Consider the following 19273-nt stretch of genomic DNA (forward strand, 5'->3'; position numbering starts at 1 on the left):
GCCCAGGGACCATGTCCCTGCTTTCTTAGGTATCCTTCAAGGGCTGGTTGATGTGTACATGAGCAAAGGCATCTGCGTTCTCCCCCTTTTGTTTTGCATATATAATAGAGAGGTGTTCACGCTGTGATGCGCTTTGCTTTTGTCTTTGAACTTGGAAGTCACTTACGTCAGCAAGTGAAGAGCCTCCTTGGTCATTCTGGCTGAGTGGTATTGCAGCGCATGCTGCACATTTACTTATGGAACTGCAGTGCCCCCCAAAAGGATATCTAGATAATGTCCAGTCTTTCTCTTAACAGCACAGAAAGGCTGCAATCTGTCATCCTACATGTACCTCTTTGCTCACACGTGCAAGGACGTCTCTGATAGTTTCGTAGAATGGGATTTCTGGGCAAAAAGAGTGTGTCTTTTTCCCTTAGACATCACCCGCTTGCGCCCAGGCATTGCCCCTGTGGATATGCCCCGCCACTTTCCCAAGGTGCCCGCACACACCCACACTGACAGAGGCCCTCATCTGGCTTTGGGGTCTGGAGCACTCTAGCAGGTGAAGTGGTTCCTTGATGTATCACAGTTACTGGTGAGATTTAGTGCCGTGAGGGAGCCTGGGATGCCTCAGTTCCCACACCTTCCCTTCCTGACATCCAGGCGAGCCGAGACTTGTCTGAGGCTGTGGTGAGGCCGGCATGGGGCTGGCTAGGCCTCGCCTGCCAGGCTGGGTTAGAGCAGCAGGCTCGTTCTCCTGACCTGTCTTTGCTCTGCCACTTCTATGTTTGCCTGGTCCCCATTTCCCTACACGCATGCTAGTACCACTTGCATCACTATTTCTTGCCAATTTGGAAAGTAGAAAAAATCATGTTTATAAACCACAAAGGCAGAAGTGGCATGTGTGACCTTGTGTGCTGCATTTGACAGACCCTGCCTTGCTCTCACCACCTTTGCAGAGCGCTCAGGGGATACAGGAACTCCTGGATGTTGCTAAACAGGACATTCCCTTCGACTTCTGGAAGGCCACGCCCCTGGTCCTCAAGGCCACTGCTGGCTTACGACTGTTGCCCGGAGAGAAGGCTCAGAAGTTACTGCAAAAGGTGAGCTCAGCCATTTCCCCACTATCGTTAGGCAGCCCCCGGTGGCTAATGATAACTGGAAACACTTAACTCCCAGCCAGTGCAGAGCAGTCGGGCAGGATGCGTAAATACTTCCTGAAGAGGGAAGCCCTGGGGATGTTCACAGCATCACCTTTAGGTAGAGGGATGCTGGGTGAATGACATTTTCTTCCTTGGGACATTTAAAGCTATTCATGTTTTATAGCGTGAATCTGTGTTTTATGAAGAGAAAAGCAACATTATTTTAAAAGTACATTGTGCCTTTGAGGGCTTCCCTCCCTCCAGGGACTTGGTGGTGGTGTTTCAGCTCAAGCCTGCTTGGCTTGGTCCCCACGGGGACAGCTTGTCCTGCTCTTTGTCTGGCACTCAGATGTGCTGTTGAAGAGGCCCTTTAGCCCCAGCACCCACACTGCAGTGGGCTGGGAATGCATCTTCCCCTCCGGGAGTTAGGGAACTGCTCTAAGCAAAGTGATCCTCCTCAGCCCCTAGACCCCTTCCAGACTGTGTCCCTGCGAGGTGATGGCCTCACAAAGTCCGATGGTGGGGTGCAGAGGTGCTGAAGCTTCTGTAGAGACTTGCTAGGAGGTGGGAGAGGAAATCCAGCCAGAGGCCCACTGGCCCATCCCCCTGGAGCAGGGCCCACCATACCTCATGGGAGGTCCCAGGTTTGAGCTTCACCTTGTAGGCCTTCCTGCTCCTTCATCTCACGTCCCAAAGCAGGGCAGCGTTTGGGGTCTAGCAGGCTCAGTGTGCCCGGCTCAGCCTGCCAATCCAGTCTGCTGGAGCCCTTCCAGGCCAGAGCGGCTCAGGATGGGGTCTCCAGGGCAGCATGTGCCTCAGCCAGCCCAGGGAGTGGACTAACTGAGGAACCTCCTCACGGGGGGATTAGAGAAGTTTAAACAAAACATTTTTAAGATTTTTACCTGGGAACACAGCAGGTTCCTCTGGGGTGGTGTTACTGCCTTCTGAAAGCATGATGCAAAACAAAGCTATCGACCTTCAGTTCTGAAAGGTGAAAAAGTGTCTCTCTTTATGTTTAGGTGAAAGAAGTATTTAAGGCATCGCCTTTCCTTGTAGGAGATGACTGTGTTTCCATCATGAACGGAACAGATGAAGGTAGAGTTGCCAAAAGCGCTTCTGTGCAGTGAGGCAGGCGCTGAGTGGTGCTGCTGTTTGGAGCCCTGTGTGGCCAGATGCCCGAGTGAGGGATCACTGAAGTCACAGCCCTTCCCATTCACAACTGCAGTGTCCCAGAGGGTCTTTTGGGGGCCGGTGTCAGAGACAGATTCTCTCCTGACCAACTCTGAACCTGGCACAGATGAAGTTTCTGGAAGCATCATGTTTTCAGTTTTAAGAACATTTGGAGTGAATCTCCAGTCGCTGTCATATTTATGTTGCTGTTGCATTGTTAATTCTAAGAGAGAGACGTTTTAGCTTCCACATTAGCCTAATTTTAAATATGACCTTAAAAGTATATATGGGGGAGGGACGGAGCATTGAGTTCTGCTCCTGCTTCTTCTGAAAAGCGGAAGCTGGTGGTGAAGAACAGGAGGGAGAGAGGTAGCATTTGGTAGAGTACCTGGGTTAGTGTGTTATCTTCCAGGATAGTCTGTCAGAAGCTGCTGGGTTCGTGTTCGAGTCATGCTCCTCTCCGTAGATGGCCTGAAGGCTGAGCATAGTGAGGAAGTGGTCCCTTTGTGCTCCTGAAATCTAAAAATAGTTATTCAGCGGCCCTGTTTGTTACGTTGACGTCGCAAGTGACTAAAATGCTGTCTGTGACACTCTCTTCCAGGCGTTTCAGCGTGGATCACCGTCAACTTCCTGACAGGTGCATGTTACTTTGTCATCAAGGCCAGCGGTTCACAGACGCCTGCAGAGGAGGGCTCAGCCGGGCTTTCTTGAGGGCAAGGGCCTGGTTTCTACACTCTAAGATAGCCCCTCAGGGTTTTTATGGTGTTGCTGGCTTAAAGTGGGGTGTTGGGCCCGGCTGGGGGCAGGTGAGCAGTGAACTGACAAGCTGGGAGGGGGTCCCTCCATCCCAGCACGGCCCCCACCCCATCTTCTGCACAACTTCCACCAGGGGCCCTGTCCTCTCATTGCTTGGAGAAGTTATGACTAAAACCAGTCACGTCTTCAAATATTAAATGTGATGGGAATGATGCAATTGAGTTCCTCTGCTGTAGGTGGAACAGGAAACAAACATCTGTTCTTAGAAACAGGTGGCAAGGAGTCAGTTTTTATTGTTCCCAGTGCATGTGGATTTTTGTCCCTTTACTGGAATTATGGAAAAGAGCAATATCTGTGACGTATGTATAAAAAAGAAAGGAGTTTCCTGGCGAGATTTGCGCCTTTCATGAGTAGAGTGATGTGAGGAGATGGCTGGGGAGCCTCCACCTCAGATGCTTTGGGGAGCGGAGATGAAGCTAGTTGGAGCAGGGGCCTTGCAGGGCCTGTGCAGGAATTTCAGAGGAGCCAGTGGCCTTCCCAGTAGATACGACAGGTCCAGTATGTCTCCTAAAGGTTAATGTCCTGTCATGATCCAAATTAAAGCTGTAGCTGGTAGAGCCATTGATCTTATCCCTTAAATGTGTAGTGCAACTTTAAATGGGGATTCTTAAATAGGTGAGCTACATCTCTATCTTGTTTATCTTTCTCCTGAAGGGCCTAGCTTTTAACCTCTTTCATTTTTCTGCTGTTCTAAGCTGCTTGCTAACACGACAGTGCTGTTTCACTTGCTGTACTCAGGCAGTTTGAAAGCCCCGGGAAGGAGCAGTGTGGGCATGCTGGATTTGGGCGGAGGATCCACCCAGATCACCTTCCTGCCACGGCTCGAGGTAACCAGCCCCTGCCGACCGCAGCACCCTGCCCACCTCTGAGGCCCGCCCATGCGTGGAGGGACCAGACAGGCCCTGCCCGGGGTGCAGCGCTGTGGAGGGTGGTACAGCCCACCCATGGAGGAGGCCGAAGGTGCCCCTGAGGTCATTTCCTCTTCTGAGGGCCAGACTCGTTCATAGATGGTGCTTCTTACCTGGATTTTAACTCTTGTCTGCAAAAAAACCCCAATAACAGAAATTTGATTGTTAGTGGGATGATAAATTAGATAATAGCTGGAGATCTTTGGACCAGAGAATGTGAAGACTTTGCTCCTTTCCCCTTTAGAGTTCCAGGGAAGGAGCAAGAGTGGACATTATTTAGTCCAGTATGTGGATGGGGAGAGCCAACCCTTTTCAAGATAAATGTTCTAAGGGAGATGAAAACACTCCCCGTTAAGACCATCTACTGCTTTAAAAACAGTTCCCTCGTCACCCACTCATTTTCTTCTCATTATTTTTAGTTTTCAGTGGAATAGAACACTTAGATTTACTGATATGATGGGTGTCTTGGCTGGGCCATATGTGTCAAAATGAGTAAAATGTTGCTCGTAAGGAAGGAAACTAGTTTTTCATTCTGGACATTTTATTTTTCATTGCTTGCTTCTGTTCTTTCACAGCATGTGAATTTAATGAAAAGCTCATTTATTTGACTCCATCTGAGTATCCCCATCCTTTCAAATGAATTGGGGCTGGGGACAATGTTATAGAAAGAACTGCAGGAAGGACAGTAGCCTTGTATTCTCCCCAGGCCACCCTGCAGGCCTCCCCGCCCGGCTACCTGACTGCACTACGGATGTTCAACAGGACCTACAAGCTCTACTCTTACAGGTCTGCCTTCAGAAACGCGGGTGGTCGGGAACACAGCCCCCAGCATCGCAGGGCCCCTCCTGAGCCTCCGGCTCCTGCCTCATGGTGTGAGCAGGTCCTGAAATCCCCCATGCCCTGAATCCACTCCACCTGGACTTGCCTCCTCCCTCCTTCATTTTTTACCTGCAGCATAATTACGTTTTTCCTTTTGTGCTGATTCTCTTCTGCTTTGGAGGAGGTTGGAGAAAGAGTGGGCAGAGCCCATGTGGAGTTTTCTGAGCCACCTGTTTGCCTCATGGCGCCTTTGGTGGATTCTGAACACCAGGGCAGAACCTGCCTCATTTACTACCAGGCCACAGCTCCCAGGTGAGCTGCTGTCACGTAACAGGCCCCCACTTGGTGGGCTGATTAGCTGAATGCCCAGACTCTGCAAAAAGAGGCTTGTAGAAGCAGCACAAAGGCCTTGCTGACTGCCTTGCCACGGATCCCTCCTTTCCCACTTGTGCTGGGTCCCAGCGATTGAGTGTGCTGTGCCCTGCGCCTTAGCAGGCCACCCCTCACCCAGCATATTGTCCCCAGTTACCTCGGGCTCGGGTTGATGTCGGCGCGGCTGGCGATCCTGGGCGGCGTGGAAGGGCAGCCTGGTGAGTGGACGTGCCATCTGAGGCCTGCTATGTGGCCTCTGCCTTCCTTTCTCAGTGCGAATGAGGAGCCCCTTGGAAGGGCGGCTACCTGGCCCCGGGGAGAGGTCCTGCCCCTCCCAGCCCTTCTGCCCCGCTGCTATCATGGCAGCACGTTGGTGCCCGGTGGGACATGGGTGCTGCTGGCCCAGGAGGGACATGTCCCAGATCTTGTAGGTGGCACCCTGGTGGAGACCAAGGGCAATGTGTTTTACCTGTGCACATTCTAATTTTTTTTTTTTTTTTTAAAGAGATGCTAGTGAAATCATTTCCGAAACACAAAGCTGGAGGATTTTAGGAACCTGAGTAACTGTACGGTCATCACCTACATTTGGAGTGGACTCGTTTGGGAGATTTGAAGAGAGAACCTTGTCCCAGACAGTACAGCAGGGGCGATGGGGAGGTGATATGAGTGTTGCCTTCAGGGAAAGTTTCTGTTGTTCACGAGTCCAGCATTATGAGAACATCCCTCTGTCATCTCTTGCTCTGTCAAGGAACACAGAAAATGAGCTTGGCCTTTCCAGACATGTTTGACCGGAGATGGAGTCCGTGCCTGGGCCCAGGCCACCTCTGCTCCTTCCTGATGGGCCTTGGGCAGTGCGCACCGGCTCTTGGGAGAGCTTGGGGATAGCCTGGCGGTTCAGGGGGTGGAGGCACTGCCCTGAGGCTGGCACCACCTGTCTTCCCTGAGGGTACCCACCAGGCCACAGAGGCCTTCCCTCGGCCCGCCTCTTCCAGGGGCCTGGATGTTCTGACAGAGCGGCAGTATGCAGCTGGAATTCTCGTTTTCCCATGCATACCCTGTTTCAGTTCTTTCTTTCTCATGATGGTATCCCTTTTGTTGCAAACCAAAAACACGTCCACGTCCCGAACACACCTGCAGCTAAAGAAGGCCAGAAAACACCTATCATTTAGCCAGCAAGAAGGCAGGCCCCATTTGCCCCTCTGTGATTCTCTGTAGCATCACGGCTCAGCCTCCTGAGTCCTCGCCCACTCCGCAGAGCAGCGGGGAGGGTCTTGTCTCCTCATCAGGCTGTACAAAGTGCCTGTTTTGGACACTTGAGGACTGTGACACCAGCCAGGAGAATGAGCCTGTTTCGTTGGCTGTTATTATATGAGACACCCCCAAATGGAGTGGGGAAAACAACAAACAGCAGTCATGTGGTTTCTCATGATTCCATAGGGCTTGGCTGGGTGCCCCTCCATGGGGATCCCAGGGGTCCTGTGTGGCCCAGCTGGGGTGGCTGTCCACACCTGGGTACCTCCACTGGGGTCCCATGTGGTCTGGCTGGGGCAGCTCTCTGTACCTGGACACCTCCAATGGGGACCCAAGGGTCCCATGTGGCCTGGCCAGGGTGGCTCTCTTCACCTGGGCACTCCTGCATATTATGGCCTTGTCCCAGCAGAGTAGCCTGGGCTGCTTTCCGGACAGCTCCGGAGGAGGAAGACTGCCCTGAAGTCACATGCCGTCATTTTCTGTCCAGTCCATTGGTGAAAACAGTCCCAGGCCAGAAGCCAGGGAAGGGGCAAGCCCTTCCCTCAGTGGGAGAGCATTATGCCATCCTCGAGGGGTGGCACCGCAGGGGCAGCCCTGGAGACCATCACCACAGTTCGTTTGCTAGTGTGGGACCCAGCTTTTGTGTCGTAGAACAGCACAGATTCAATTCGAGGCCTGGTGGCACCTAGTGGCTCTTGTCCTGGCCTTGCCACCAACCTGCCGGCTACTTGTGGCCTCAGTCATCTATAATGTTGGACAGTGATAGCTCCCTCCTGACAGGGTCGTTGTGACAATTGACTGAACAGTGCTTGGCCCTGTAGTTTGAGTATTGGTTGTGTTTCCAGGGTGGACGAGGCTTTGCTGCAGCTTCCTTAACAGAGGGGGGTTGTCCCGGAAGGCCCCCAAGAGTCAGGTCTCATGTGGCAGAAGGAAGTACATCCCGTGACGCTCCAGGGCAGCGTGCCTGTGCGGCGTCCACGGCACAGCTCCGTGCAGGTTCCGGTGGTAGTGTGCTTTCCTTTTTCTTTCTTGTTTTTATCTTTTATTTCAGCGAAGGATGGAAAGGAGTTGGTCAGCCCTTGTTTGTCTCCCAGCTTCAAAGGAGAGTGGGAACACGCCGAAGTGACGTACAGAATTTCAGGGCAGAAGGCAGGTATGGTGATTTGTTCGTCAGTGGCTTCTGCCCCTTCCCCCGTGCCTTTCCCACGTCCCCTGAGGAACAGGGCGGCCGTCCAGACCCCTCTCACAGGCTCACAGACAAGGGCTTGCCCTGGGAACAGAGGCTCTGAGAACCCTCCTGCAGGAGGCCTTTGCCAGAGTGCTGGGAACGCTCCCTCCCTCCCCTGGGGCTTCTGCACAAGGCTCCTTTGTCTGGCGCTAAATGCTTCTTCCAAAGGGCCAAATTTCCTGACAAGCCTCCAGTGAGGAAGGACCTGAACCACCTCAGGGCTTGGAGACAAATGGCCACATCTGGCCATCAGCCCAGAGGCTCAGTGCTGAGCAGAGTTGAATAGAGGGAGAAGTCAGGGCTTCTCCTTTTGCAGGGTCTGCTCCACCCGCCTACCCAAGGCTGCCCCTACCGCCTGGTGATCGTGGGCCCCGCCAAACTCGCCCCTCTCGCCCTGGGTGGTCTCTGTTGCTCTTTGCAGTTTCTTTAAAGGAAAGATTGAAATGTAGTTTCCAGGCTGGACACTTGGGCATGGGACACATCTGGCTTTGGTGACTGTGTAGATCCCTCTGCCTCAGTCGTCCACTTGTGCATGTGCCAAGAGTCAGGCCCCGCTGCAGGCCAGGGCACGGCAGGACAGTGCAGCTGGAGTCCCAGGGGGGGAGTCAGACATGAAACACATGAAAGTGCTTCCAAGAAAAATAAAGCAGGGCAGAGGGTGCTGGGAGGGAGATCACAGTTTCAACCAGGACGGCCAGCGAAGGGCTCATGGGGTGACGGGAAGGGGTGGGACACACAGCCGCACAGATCTAAAGCAGCGGCTCTGCGGGCCGGAGGAACAGCACGCACAAAGGCCCTGAAGCGGCTGCTGCTGTGTTCACTGCACACGGAGGAGGTGGTGTGACCTGCCCAGGGACAGTAGGAGGAAATGAAGTTGAAGGGCAGGGATGTGGCTCTGTGGACTGTGGGAACACGGGGAAGCGTGCGGAACAGTGGGAGACAGGGGCGCAGGACTGGGGGTAGGTGGGAGGCCGGGCCAGGCGCCCATCAGGCATCCTCAGCAGTCGGTCAGCCTCTGGGGTCCTGTGTTGCCGTTCTCCTCCACCTAGCCTGGCCTGAGCTTGGCCGTGGCCTGCTAGGCCGGTGTTTCCTCGATGGTGACACAGTGAGGGTGCAGGCCCCCTGCCAAGGTGGCTGATGAAGTGGAAGGCAGGGCTGGCAGAGGGTGGGCACGGGCCAGACAGTCCCTGCGGGCTGGGTCGGGACGGCTGCTCACAGCCTAGCAAGAGGCCGGCGGGTATCAGGATTCGGTGGCCCCCACCTCAGGGTCAGGAGTCACTGGTCACCTTCATACTCAGGGGTGTCTCTCCCTGCTAACCTGGGCCAGCAGTGCTGTGGCTCCTAAAGGGCTGCTCTTGGCATGTGCGATGAGCACTCCCAACTTTAGGGGGTTCTGCCAGTTCAGGTCAGGGTCTCAAGTCACCAGGGAAGGGCCTCGAGGGACTGCGTGGCCCGGGTGCCTGGAGCCCCTAACCTCTGGCTTTGTGGTATTCCCCAGAAGCGAGCCTCCACGAGCTGTGCACCAGCAGAGTGTCAGAGATCCTGCGAAACAAAGTGCACAGGACAGAAGAAGTGAAGCACGTGGATTTTTACGCTTTCTCCTACTATTACGACCTGGCAGCCAGTGTCGGCCTCATTGGTGAGGGGCCCGGCTGGGCGGAGCGGGGTGGTCAGGGCCGGTGTGGGTCTCCAGGGGCAGAGGGCCTGTGACAGCCGAGTAACCCTGCTGTCATGGACTCTGCAGGATGGCAGAAGTGACAGGGGAAGGCATCTTGTCCTCAGTAGGAAGTAATAAGCCCCCTTTTTATAGACAGATTAGTCTTTTGAGCCATTTGGTAAAGTTACTTGTCAGATACGTGTTCAGATACTTGCTGTCGATTTAAATTCCCAGAGGCAGGTCTTGCCCTGTGCTGACTCGCGTTGTTTGACCTTCTTGGACACGCAGCCAGCCACTCCGTGCTGGCCCCAGGGAGGAGCTCTGGCTGGAGGAGCTCTTCTGTGGCATGCGGGTGGCTGCTCTCTCTGTGGGATGGTCAGCCCACTTAATGTGGAGTCCCACCTCAACCCCTCACGGCCCAGGGAGCCAGGTCAGGGCAGAAGGAGATGTTTGCAAGGCCGGTGCTCGTCAGACTGTGGAGACTCTGGAGAGGGTTGTGGAGTCACTTCAGTGAGTGGTGACCAGGACTTTTTTTAATGAAATGGAGAATATCGGAGTGTGTGGCCCGTATTTAGGGTAAGAGCACTAATGTTTAAAATAAAAGCCGCTCAAGAGAAGCCAGTGATGCCACGGTTCCAGCTCCCTCTGCTGCTGTTGACCAGGGCCCGGGGGTGGCCAACGTGGAAGGTGACCCAACAAACCACCCCTCACTGTTTTTTAAAAGAACTTTTTTTTTTCACATTTGGGAAACTGATGCTAGAATATGCTGAGCTCAGGGCCATGGTTTCAGGAAACATATCCTTTTCTGTACTTTTATTTTGCTTAACTTAAAATTAGGATTTGTTCAATTTGGGGCCCAGGGATCCTGGTGAGCTTTCTCTGGGTGGGGGACACTGCAGGGTTGGGGTGTGGAGTGACCCTCTGATCCCCTTCTCCCACCATGTGGTCCTGTGTGGAACACCTGCCGGCTCCGAGCCACATCACTGAGAAACCTCCATCAGTGTGGCAGGCGGCCGCCTGCGGCTGGAGGGCCTGTCTCGAGAGCCTCTCTGGGTGCCTTGGAGCTCCGGGTCCAGCGTCCTCCACGCCAGCGTTAGGCCTCGGCAGCACCCCAGGCTTCCTGATGCTCCACAGACCGTGTGTTCCGTCTCGTCCCACAGATGCAGAGAAGGGAGGCAGCCTCGTGGTTGGAGACTTTGACCTCGCAGCCAACTACGGTAAGTGACACCGTGGAAGCCAGCTCAGCTGGCGACACACACGCTACAGTGCTTATGACGTAGGCACTGGCTCCAGAACTCCTGGGTTTGGTTCCTGATTCCGTCAACAAGCATTCATAGGTCTTCCAGCGTGGAGTTCAGCATGCACTGGAGGTCACCGTGTGGGGCCCACGCCCCAGGTCCACCCCTCCTAACGTTGGCCGTGGGCAGAGGCCTTGGTGTTCTCAGCTCTGAAAGGGCCACTGTCTCAGCCCCTCTCTCAGATGGTTGTGAGGAACAGACTTGCTCAATTTCATTTCTCCTGCACCTTTTCACTGCTACTCAGTATCCCTAAGAGTGATTTCCCCTGGCATGTCCCAGTAAGTTCACGGTTGTCACACAACCCTGAAGAAGGTGGGAACCCTGCACAGCAGAGCCTGGGATGTGGGGGTGGAGAGCTGCCCCTGGGGCCACAGGCGGTTTGCACAGCTGCCCCCACACCGCTCCCACCATCCTACTGCCCCTCCCCTTCATGCGCACCCCAGTGGCCAGGAGTGAACGTGGGGCAGTCTTGGGGAAAACATTCTGCCCTTTTGTGTGCTATTCCAATTTGCAGGTTAAGAGTTAAACTTTGTATATTTCTCCATAAAAGGTCCTACCTTCCCCCTCCCAAAAAGAGTGGCTCTTTTTTTAAGCTTCACATCACTTCCAGATTGTCCCCATGAACACTGGGTATCCGCCACTCTTCAACAGGAAAAGGTTCCAAGCAGAATCCTGGGATGGCTCTCGGTGGATTTGTCTTTCTTCCTCAAGAGCAGACGTGGATTGTTCTGAGACAGCTCAGTTTTCATTTTCATTCCCCAGAAAGCCCAGGTTTTTTTTCAGGTTGACACCTGAGGAGGTGTCACGGGTCTCAGGTGCAGAGATGTGGCCTAGGAGATGGTAGCCCATGACCCCAAGACAAGATGTGCAGGGCCACTTGGCCCAGGAGCATGGGCCTGGGGGACACTGGGGCCAGCCTCACCACGGTCTCTGGGGCACTCCGGGCACCTTGCCGTCCCTCACTCAGTTGCAGTCCTGGGGGGCTCCCAGGGTGGGAAGCACTGGGTCTGTGCACTCCCCCGGCCCTGGGAGTGGATCACCTGGAACCTGACAGGGAACTGGCCGTGTCACCCCTAGTGTGTCGGACCCTGGAGACGCAGCCACACAGCAGCCCCTTTGCGTGCATGGACCTCACCTACATCAGCCTGCTGCTGCAGGAATTTGGCTTTCCCAGGAGCAAAGTGCTGAAGGTAAGGATTTGCCTCTTGGGCACCCCCATCCCCTTTACGGGGTGAGGAGCCAGGAACCGCTGCTCCCATTGTTGGGGTCCCCATCCCCCAGCTGTCCCTGGCTCCCAAGGAGCCCCCAGAGCTGCTTCTAGCCTCCTGAGCAAACACCTTCATCCGCAGATGCCCTCTGGCCTTTCCTGTCACGGTGTGTGATGACCTCCTGTTCCCCCCCCTTTGTTTTCTCAAGCTGACTCGGAAAATTGACAACGTTGAGACCAGTTGGGCTCTGGGGGCCATTTTTCATTACATCGACTCCCTGAACAGACAGAAGAATCCAGCCTTGTAGCGGCCCAGCTGCCCAGTCCCTGCCCCCCAGTCAGTGGTGGTCTCCGTGGATTTCCTGTCTTGGACGTGGTGACTTCGTGGTCCTCAAGGGGCCACAGTGTGGGCTGAGCCCCTTCCTCCCTGCAGCCTGCAGTGGCATCTCTCGTGGACTTGCAGGGGGCCTGTGCGTCAGCCTTTCCCAGCCACATCTGGCCAGAGGGCTGGCCCGAGTCTGGACTCAGGTCCTACCTGATGCCTCCTGCCTGCCTTGGCTCCAGGTGGGCAGTGAACCAGACGGGACACAGGCACACGCTGAGGTGGCAATGCAGCTCCCATCGCATCCCACCTCTCCACCTGTGGGGCTGTGGCTGCTGCTGTGTGTGTCCCTGGGACGTGGGTCTTGTTTTGTCTCCCAGCCCCTGTCGGCTTCCTCCCTCCCCAAGGGCAGACCTCCGCCTTCTCTGGGAGAGCTTGAGGAGGTTGTATAGGCTGTCCTTGCTTGGGGGAGCCAAGCGAGGTCCATCGTGCCCTCCAGGATGGTAAGTGCAGCTGGACTGAGGTGAATTCCAGACTTGAGCGTGTTCATCTCTTCTTCAGGTGTGGATGCATGCAATCGCCCGGAGTTCTGCTCTCCTCGAAGCACACGTGGTTTGGGGTTAAGCAATGGAGCGAACGCTCTGGGTAGGAAGAGGGGCTGGGGGACACCTCCCTGCAGACCTCCTGTGCCCGCTCTTCGGAGAACGTCTCCCACTGTGGGCGGGTGCTGAATGTGAACCGCTGTAACGTTATTTGTGGCCATGCTGCTTGAGTGACATCCCTGTTGTGTGGGTACCGAGTGCTTGTGTAGAAACTGTGTTCTGAGCCCCCTTTTATGGACACCACCTCTGTGTCCCAGTGAATGTATCGCTACTGTGAGCCGTTTGCAGCCCAATGAGGGCAGTGTCGGAGGACACAGCCCCTCCACAGTTCAGCTGAGCCACAGTCCCTAGAACTGCACTCTTGTGGTGTCCCAGGCCATGGTCTGTCCACCTCAGACTGACCCGCCCTCCCTCATGGACAGTGTAAGCCCTGGGCCTGCATCCTCTGAGGCATGGTGTGGGCCCCTGTGCCCGAGTCCACTGGCGTTTCTTCGGTGAATGTACAGTACACGGCACAAGCCGAACCTCATGTTCCACTCAAAATAAAAGGTTTACAAGGGTTTCTTTTCCTCTGGGTTTCCTCTCATTGAGCAACAGCACTATTTTCCAGATCCCTGTTTACTAAAGTTTAAAAAAAACTGCCAAAGTAGGGTGACACAGGAAGTGGCATGTTTTAAGTCCTCCTAGGCTAGGAAGTGGCCTGGCCAAGGGACCCTGCCCTCCAGCAGTCTGGACAGCAGAGCCCCTCCCCTGCTGGGCCCTCGACTGCAGCACAGCCAAGGTGGGTCGTAAGCCCCCAGGTCATTGCATTCAGCAAGGACAGTCCCAAAGGGGTCACGTGCAAGGGAAGGCTTTGAGCTGACCCATGCCCCATGTGTGTTTGCTCGAAGTCCCCCAAGCCTGTCTGTCCCCCCAACTGTGGCAGGAGGGACGGGCTGGCACGGGGACTTCCCAGTTTATGTGGTAGAGGCCTATGCAGAGGAGGAAAGGGTTCTGAAGACAGAATGAGGGTGATTTCACTCTCCCCTCCCAGAGCCTGCACTTCACCATGGGTAGAGGCAGGAGAGGGATCCACATGTGAAACCTTTTTGATGTCTGAGCAGCTTGGTGCCTGCAGGACACTTGGAAAAGGACAGGCATCCACACTGCAGAGGGTGGTCGGTACCACCCCATCCCCAGAGGCTGGAGGGATACCCTAGGACACCAACAAACCTCTGCACAAAACCGAAGCTAGCTGTGTGCTCTGCCCAGGGGTCTCCCAAAACTTAAACCTTGGGGAAGAGGCCTGGAGGTCAACATGTGATACAGGCCAGAAAACACAAAGCAGGAAAGATGCTCCCCCAAATAAAACATCGCCTTAGGACCAAAGCTAGGAAGCCTTTGCTGGAGGAGGGCATGAGGAAGCCTGTCTTCTCCCCAGCTTCACCGCCCCCACCTTGGCAGGGGCCCCACCAGCACTTTTCACTTCCATAATATCCAACAGTTTAAATATTTAAAGAACTCCAGAGGCAAAGAATCAAAGACACATGAAGTAGAGCAAAAATCGATTTGGTCTGTTTATAGAAGGTTAGTGATCTCATATCTGAAAAAGAGTAAACAACTGGAAGTTTCCCAAAAGAGCGCCAAATAAGTCATGGAATATTTTTGGGCCTGGCGAAATATGCGAGTCATTTTGCTCTGAGTGTCTTTTGTGATAATAAAGGAGGCTCTCATTTTTCAAAAATAGCTACATGTGCATGTCCTAGCACATTGTCAAAGACGCAGACTGGGGTGCAGTGAGAATTTTTCCCCTCCCGGAGGACACGTGCAACCACGTGCTCAGACAGGTCTCCTTGCACACCCACACGCTGCTCTGCTCCCACTTGGACGCCCACTTGCTGCACGCTGGGCTGCCTCAGCCCTACGGTGGCTGGTGGCATTCCCACGTCTGGGTGACAGGCCCCCCAGCAACAAGTTTCCAGTCCCACTTCCATATACATTAGCATCCTGACATTGCCAGTTTTAAGGGCACAAGCATTGTAAGTTGTAGTGGACGTGGCCACATTCCCTTTTATCCCACCAACAAGTGTCGGTGCTGGCCTCCCTGTGTCCTTACCAACACGGCTACCGCCAAACAGTTCAATTTTTGCCATTCTGGCAAATAAAAAAATGGTAACTGGTGGTTTTAGTATCGTTGATCTAGTTCATCTTGTATGTCTAAAAGCCTCTTGTATTTCCTTTTCTGTGAAGCATCTATTCATGTCCCTTGCCAATTTTTCTATAAGATTGTGGCCATTCTTTATGGATTTTAGGAGCACTTTTTTTTTTTTTTGAGACAGAGTCTCACTGTGTTGCCCGGGCTAGAGTGCCATGGCGTCATCCTAGCTCACAGCAACCTCAAACTCCTGGGCTCAAGCGATCCTCCTGCCTCAGCCTCCCGAGTAGCTGGGACTACAGGCATGCGCCACCATGCCCGGCTAATTTTTTCTATATATTTTTTTAGTAGTCCAATTAATTTCTTTTTCATTTTTAGTAGAGACGGGGTCTCGCTCTTGCTCAGGCTGGTCTCGAACTCCTGAGCTCAAACAATCCGCCCGCTTCGGCCTCCCAGAGAGCTAGGATTACAGGCGTGAGCCACCGCCCGGACTTAGGAGCACTTTCTTTATTAAAGAAATTGGCCCATTGTAATAGAATGTGTTCAAATTTTTCCCCATTTTAATATTACTATTTTTATTTAAATTGATCATATTTGTATTTTCATACCAATTTATTTTGTGACTTCCAGATTTTGTATTGTAATTAGAAATGCTTCCCCACATAGATTTAAAAGTTAACTAAATGGTATTTTTATGGTTTCAGTTTCTTCCTACTTTTGAATACCCTCAGGTGCTACAAATCATTGTTGCAGGGTGAATTTCAGTTTTAGAACCATTTCAGAGTCCTCAGAAGGCAAGTGCGGTGTTCATACTGGGGTAGTCACAATTTTGGACAAAATCAAGGATGACACTGGAGTAATGAGGCAATTCCAAAAGGGAGTTTTCAGAAGTGGGGAATCATAGCAAGGTCAGTGATACACACACAGAGCCTCCCGAGGCAGGAACTTTGAGAAAACCACACCTGGGTGTGTAATTTCTGCTAGAGCTGTTTTACTGTGACTTGTTTGGAGACCTTGAAATGTGAGGAATGTTTAAAACAACTGGGGTTGTTAATCCTGGAAAGAGAAGCTTTTGGGTGGAGAGGGATGTGACAGGTGTCTTCACTGTCATCTGAAGGATTATCAGACACAGGCCTTTGCTGTGTCACTCCACAGGCCAGAGAGCAGACACGAGGGCGGCAATTACAGGGAAGCTGACAACGGAAGATGCCCTGGAATAAGGTGGGCTGTTCCTTGGGATGAGTCCCTTCCGCTGTCTGCATTCAGGGCTGCTCGAGAAAGCATCCTGAGTTGAATGAGAGGTTAGAATCAGGTTCTTCCAACATCACATCCATAAGATTCTTGGATTCACCTTGAAAATAACCTTGAGAATCATGGGCAGGTAAGCATACTTACTTATATACACCTCCCTTGAGTTTCAAGTTAACCTAACAGTGGCTCGTATCTAGAGTGCTGTGTGTCAGGCGCTGCCTGCAATTCATGTATTCAGTGACTTAATCCATGAGGCAGGAGCTGTCCCTCCTTCCTGCAGGGGCTGCAGGGACTCATCTAGGGCCCCACTCAGACCAGATCTGCAGGCTTCCTGACCCCATGCTCACGGCCACCCTGCCTCCCAAAGCAAAAAGTGTCTCTGGAGGAATTTTCCTGATCACACCAGGCCTTGTGCTCATCTATCAAAGGCAGGCCACTCCACTGAACCATCAGTCATCCCGGTGATAATGTGCTTTGTAATGTTTAGAAAATAGTTACACAGTCAAGAGAAATATTAATAGTAACTACCTCCAGGCCTAACTGCCCCTGCATCATTTTGACAGCCCCTGAATCTTTTCCTGTGTTACTGATTTGGTGGATAAAGATTTCCGTTTAAGAGCTTAAGTGCAGCCTTGTAAACCTTAGTGTCTGCCACTTTCCTTACATAGTTCAGAAGCAGACATCCCCCTATAAGGCATCCTGTCTCGAGAAGCCTCTCTCCAGGTCAGAAGAGCCCAGAGCCGAGTTTTTGTGGTGCAGAACACAGGCAGTGGGATGGCTCTAAATGTAGCTTGTAAGAGGCTCGAGGTGTTCAACAGATAGAGCTAAGTGGTCCCTCCAGACCCACCGGCCAGGACCGCTAAGGATCAAGTGATTTTACAAATAAAAATGCCAAAGCACAGAGGCCTGCAAAGACTTACTTTAAAGCAACAGGGAGAGATGGGAATATAAACCAGGGTTTCAGCTTTCTGTGCATTAAGAGATTTCAAAGGATTTCGTTTACTGACTCTCCAAACATTGAAATATTACTCAGCCTTAAAAAGGACTGAAGTTCTGATGCATGCTACAGCATGGATGAACCTTGAAAACATTAGGCTAAGTGGAAGAAGCTAGACACAGAAGATCACACACTGTGTGATTGCATTTGTATGAAACGTCCAGAACAGGCACATCCACAGAGACAGAAAGCAGATTGGTGGTGCTGGGGCTGGTCGTGTGGGAAACCAAAGAGCGACTACTAACTGGTCCGGGCACAGGGTCTTGGGGGATGATGAGAAGGTTCTACACTCAGATTATGGTGATGGTTCCACAGCTCTGCAAATAAAAAGCAAAAGCCATGGAATTGTGCACTTTAAATGGGTAACTTTATGATATGTAAATTATAGCTCAGCAAAGCAGTTTGAAAAAGGAAGACTTGAACTCTAGGAAGGCGTGTCCCTTCAGGAGTTCCCTGTGGGGAAGCTTAGCCACATCTTGCTGTATGTTCTTGTCTAAGAGTGCATGACCCTCTGTTCTCTTGTCAACCCCAAGACTTTTTTCAGTTCTGTCCTTGTCTCACCTTGGACCCTGAGAGGAGGGGCAGGCCTGCTCGTGCGCTGCTGAACCCTGTCTGGCAGGTGCTCGGCTCCTGGCTCCTGGGGAGGGCCCTCAGCTGCCTGTTGAATGGGGGAAGGTCACCGGGCAGGAGGAAGGAGAGTTGAAACACCTGGCACTGGGGACATTGGCCTCCTGTCCACCCCGGCACGTCCCTGTGCAGCACATGGTTCTCTTCTGTTTCTGCAGCGGGCGCCTGGCCAGGACGCCACCCTAGCCAAACAGTCCTGGTCAAACGGTTAGGCAAAGCAAATAGGCTTTCAGCAAGAAGCCTTCCTTTACTTCCCTGTGGGACAAATCTCTGCGCTTGGCTCAAAGCCTCCTCTGGAATTCCTCCTGCCTCTGTATGGCCTGGAGAGGCCAGGGCTGCCGGCCTGGTGGGCTGCGTGTGTCACTCGTGCTCACCCTGGCTTTCCTCTCTGGCCTAGGGAATGTTTTCGAGAATATTTTCTTGTTCAGGCATCATTTTCATACAGTAAAACACACAGATCTTAAGTGTGCAGTTCAAATAATTTTGGCAAATACAGGCACCGCTGTAACTCACACCCCAATCAAGATAGGGAACATTGCTGTCACCCGGCAACCACTGTCTGATTGCCACCACGACATTCCTGTTGTGGCTTCTAGAACTTCATGCAGATGACATTGTCCAGGGTGTGGTGCCCAAGCCCCGTGCCTGGCTTTCGGCTCAACATGTTCGTGAGATTCATCCTGGTTCATGTGTGTGTTCGTTCCTTTGGTTGTTGCATAGTGGTCCATTATTTCAGTATGGATTACTACTGTTTCCTCATTTGCTTGTTGATAGTCACCTGGGCTGTTTCCCGTTTGGGGCTTTAATGAATAAGGCTTCTGTGACCACTCTTGTGCAAGTCTTTTTGGGCATATGTTTTTATTTCTCTTGGGTGAATATCTAAAAGTGGAACAGCTGGAACATATTGTAAGTGTGTGTTTAACTTAAACAACCTGCCAAACCGTTTTCCAACACGGCTGTAGCATCTTACACTCCCATTAGCAGTGTACAAATCGCCCCACACCTTCCCAGCACTGGGGACTCTCAGTCATTTCAATGTTAACTGTTCTAGTGGGCGAGTGCTGCTAGCCCATTGTCATGCGTTCTTGCTGCTGCTGTTGTTTGTTTTTTAAGAAAGGGGGGGTCTTACTATGTAGCCCAAGCTGGACTCCTGGGCTGCAGCAATCCTCCCGCCCCAGCCCCCCAAGTAGCTACGGGCTCAGGCCACTACACCCAGCTCTACTGTGGTCTGCATGTGCATTTCCCTATGTGAGTTAGTGAATTTTAACAGAGGCTTCAAGAATCCTCCTGCCCAAGCCATATCCTGCCTCTCCCAGCACCGCCTCGCCCAGCAGCCTTTGCAAAGCACCCCTGGGACCTACTTCATTCCGGATCCACTGTGCGGCGCCTATAAGCGCAGGGCGGTGCTAGAGACACAGCGGTCCCCCAGGGGTCCACGTGCCAGGTCAGCAGGTGTCCTACTCGTTCTGTAAAGAGCAGAGAGTAAATATTTT

General features: G+C 52.8%; 1 protein-coding gene across 1 annotated transcript in view; it reads left to right on the top strand.

Annotated features, from left to right (window-relative positions):
• The window catches only part of ENTPD6 (ectonucleoside triphosphate diphosphohydrolase 6 (putative)), a 30285-nt gene extending 16960 nt beyond the window's left edge, over nucleotides 1-13325 (top strand). Inside the window, 11 exon segments of the mRNA XM_012655048.1 lie at nucleotides 939-1082; nucleotides 2141-2216; nucleotides 2893-2928; nucleotides 3846-3934; nucleotides 4722-4801; nucleotides 5360-5424; nucleotides 7509-7610; nucleotides 9184-9324; nucleotides 10503-10559; nucleotides 11718-11830; nucleotides 12057-13325. Of these exon segments, the coding sequence (XP_012510502.1) occupies nucleotides 939-1082; nucleotides 2141-2216; nucleotides 2893-2928; nucleotides 3846-3934; nucleotides 4722-4801; nucleotides 5360-5424; nucleotides 7509-7610; nucleotides 9184-9324; nucleotides 10503-10559; nucleotides 11718-11830; nucleotides 12057-12155 (1002 nt within the window). The 3' untranslated portion in view covers nucleotides 12156-13325.
• The last annotated feature ends 5948 nt before the right edge of the window (nucleotides 13326-19273 follow it).

This window comes from Propithecus coquereli, unplaced genomic scaffold, assembly GCF_000956105.1.
Source record: "Propithecus coquereli isolate 6110/MARCELLA unplaced genomic scaffold, Pcoq_1.0 Scaffold459, whole genome shotgun sequence".
NCBI lineage: Eukaryota > Metazoa > Chordata > Mammalia > Primates > Indriidae > Propithecus > Propithecus coquereli.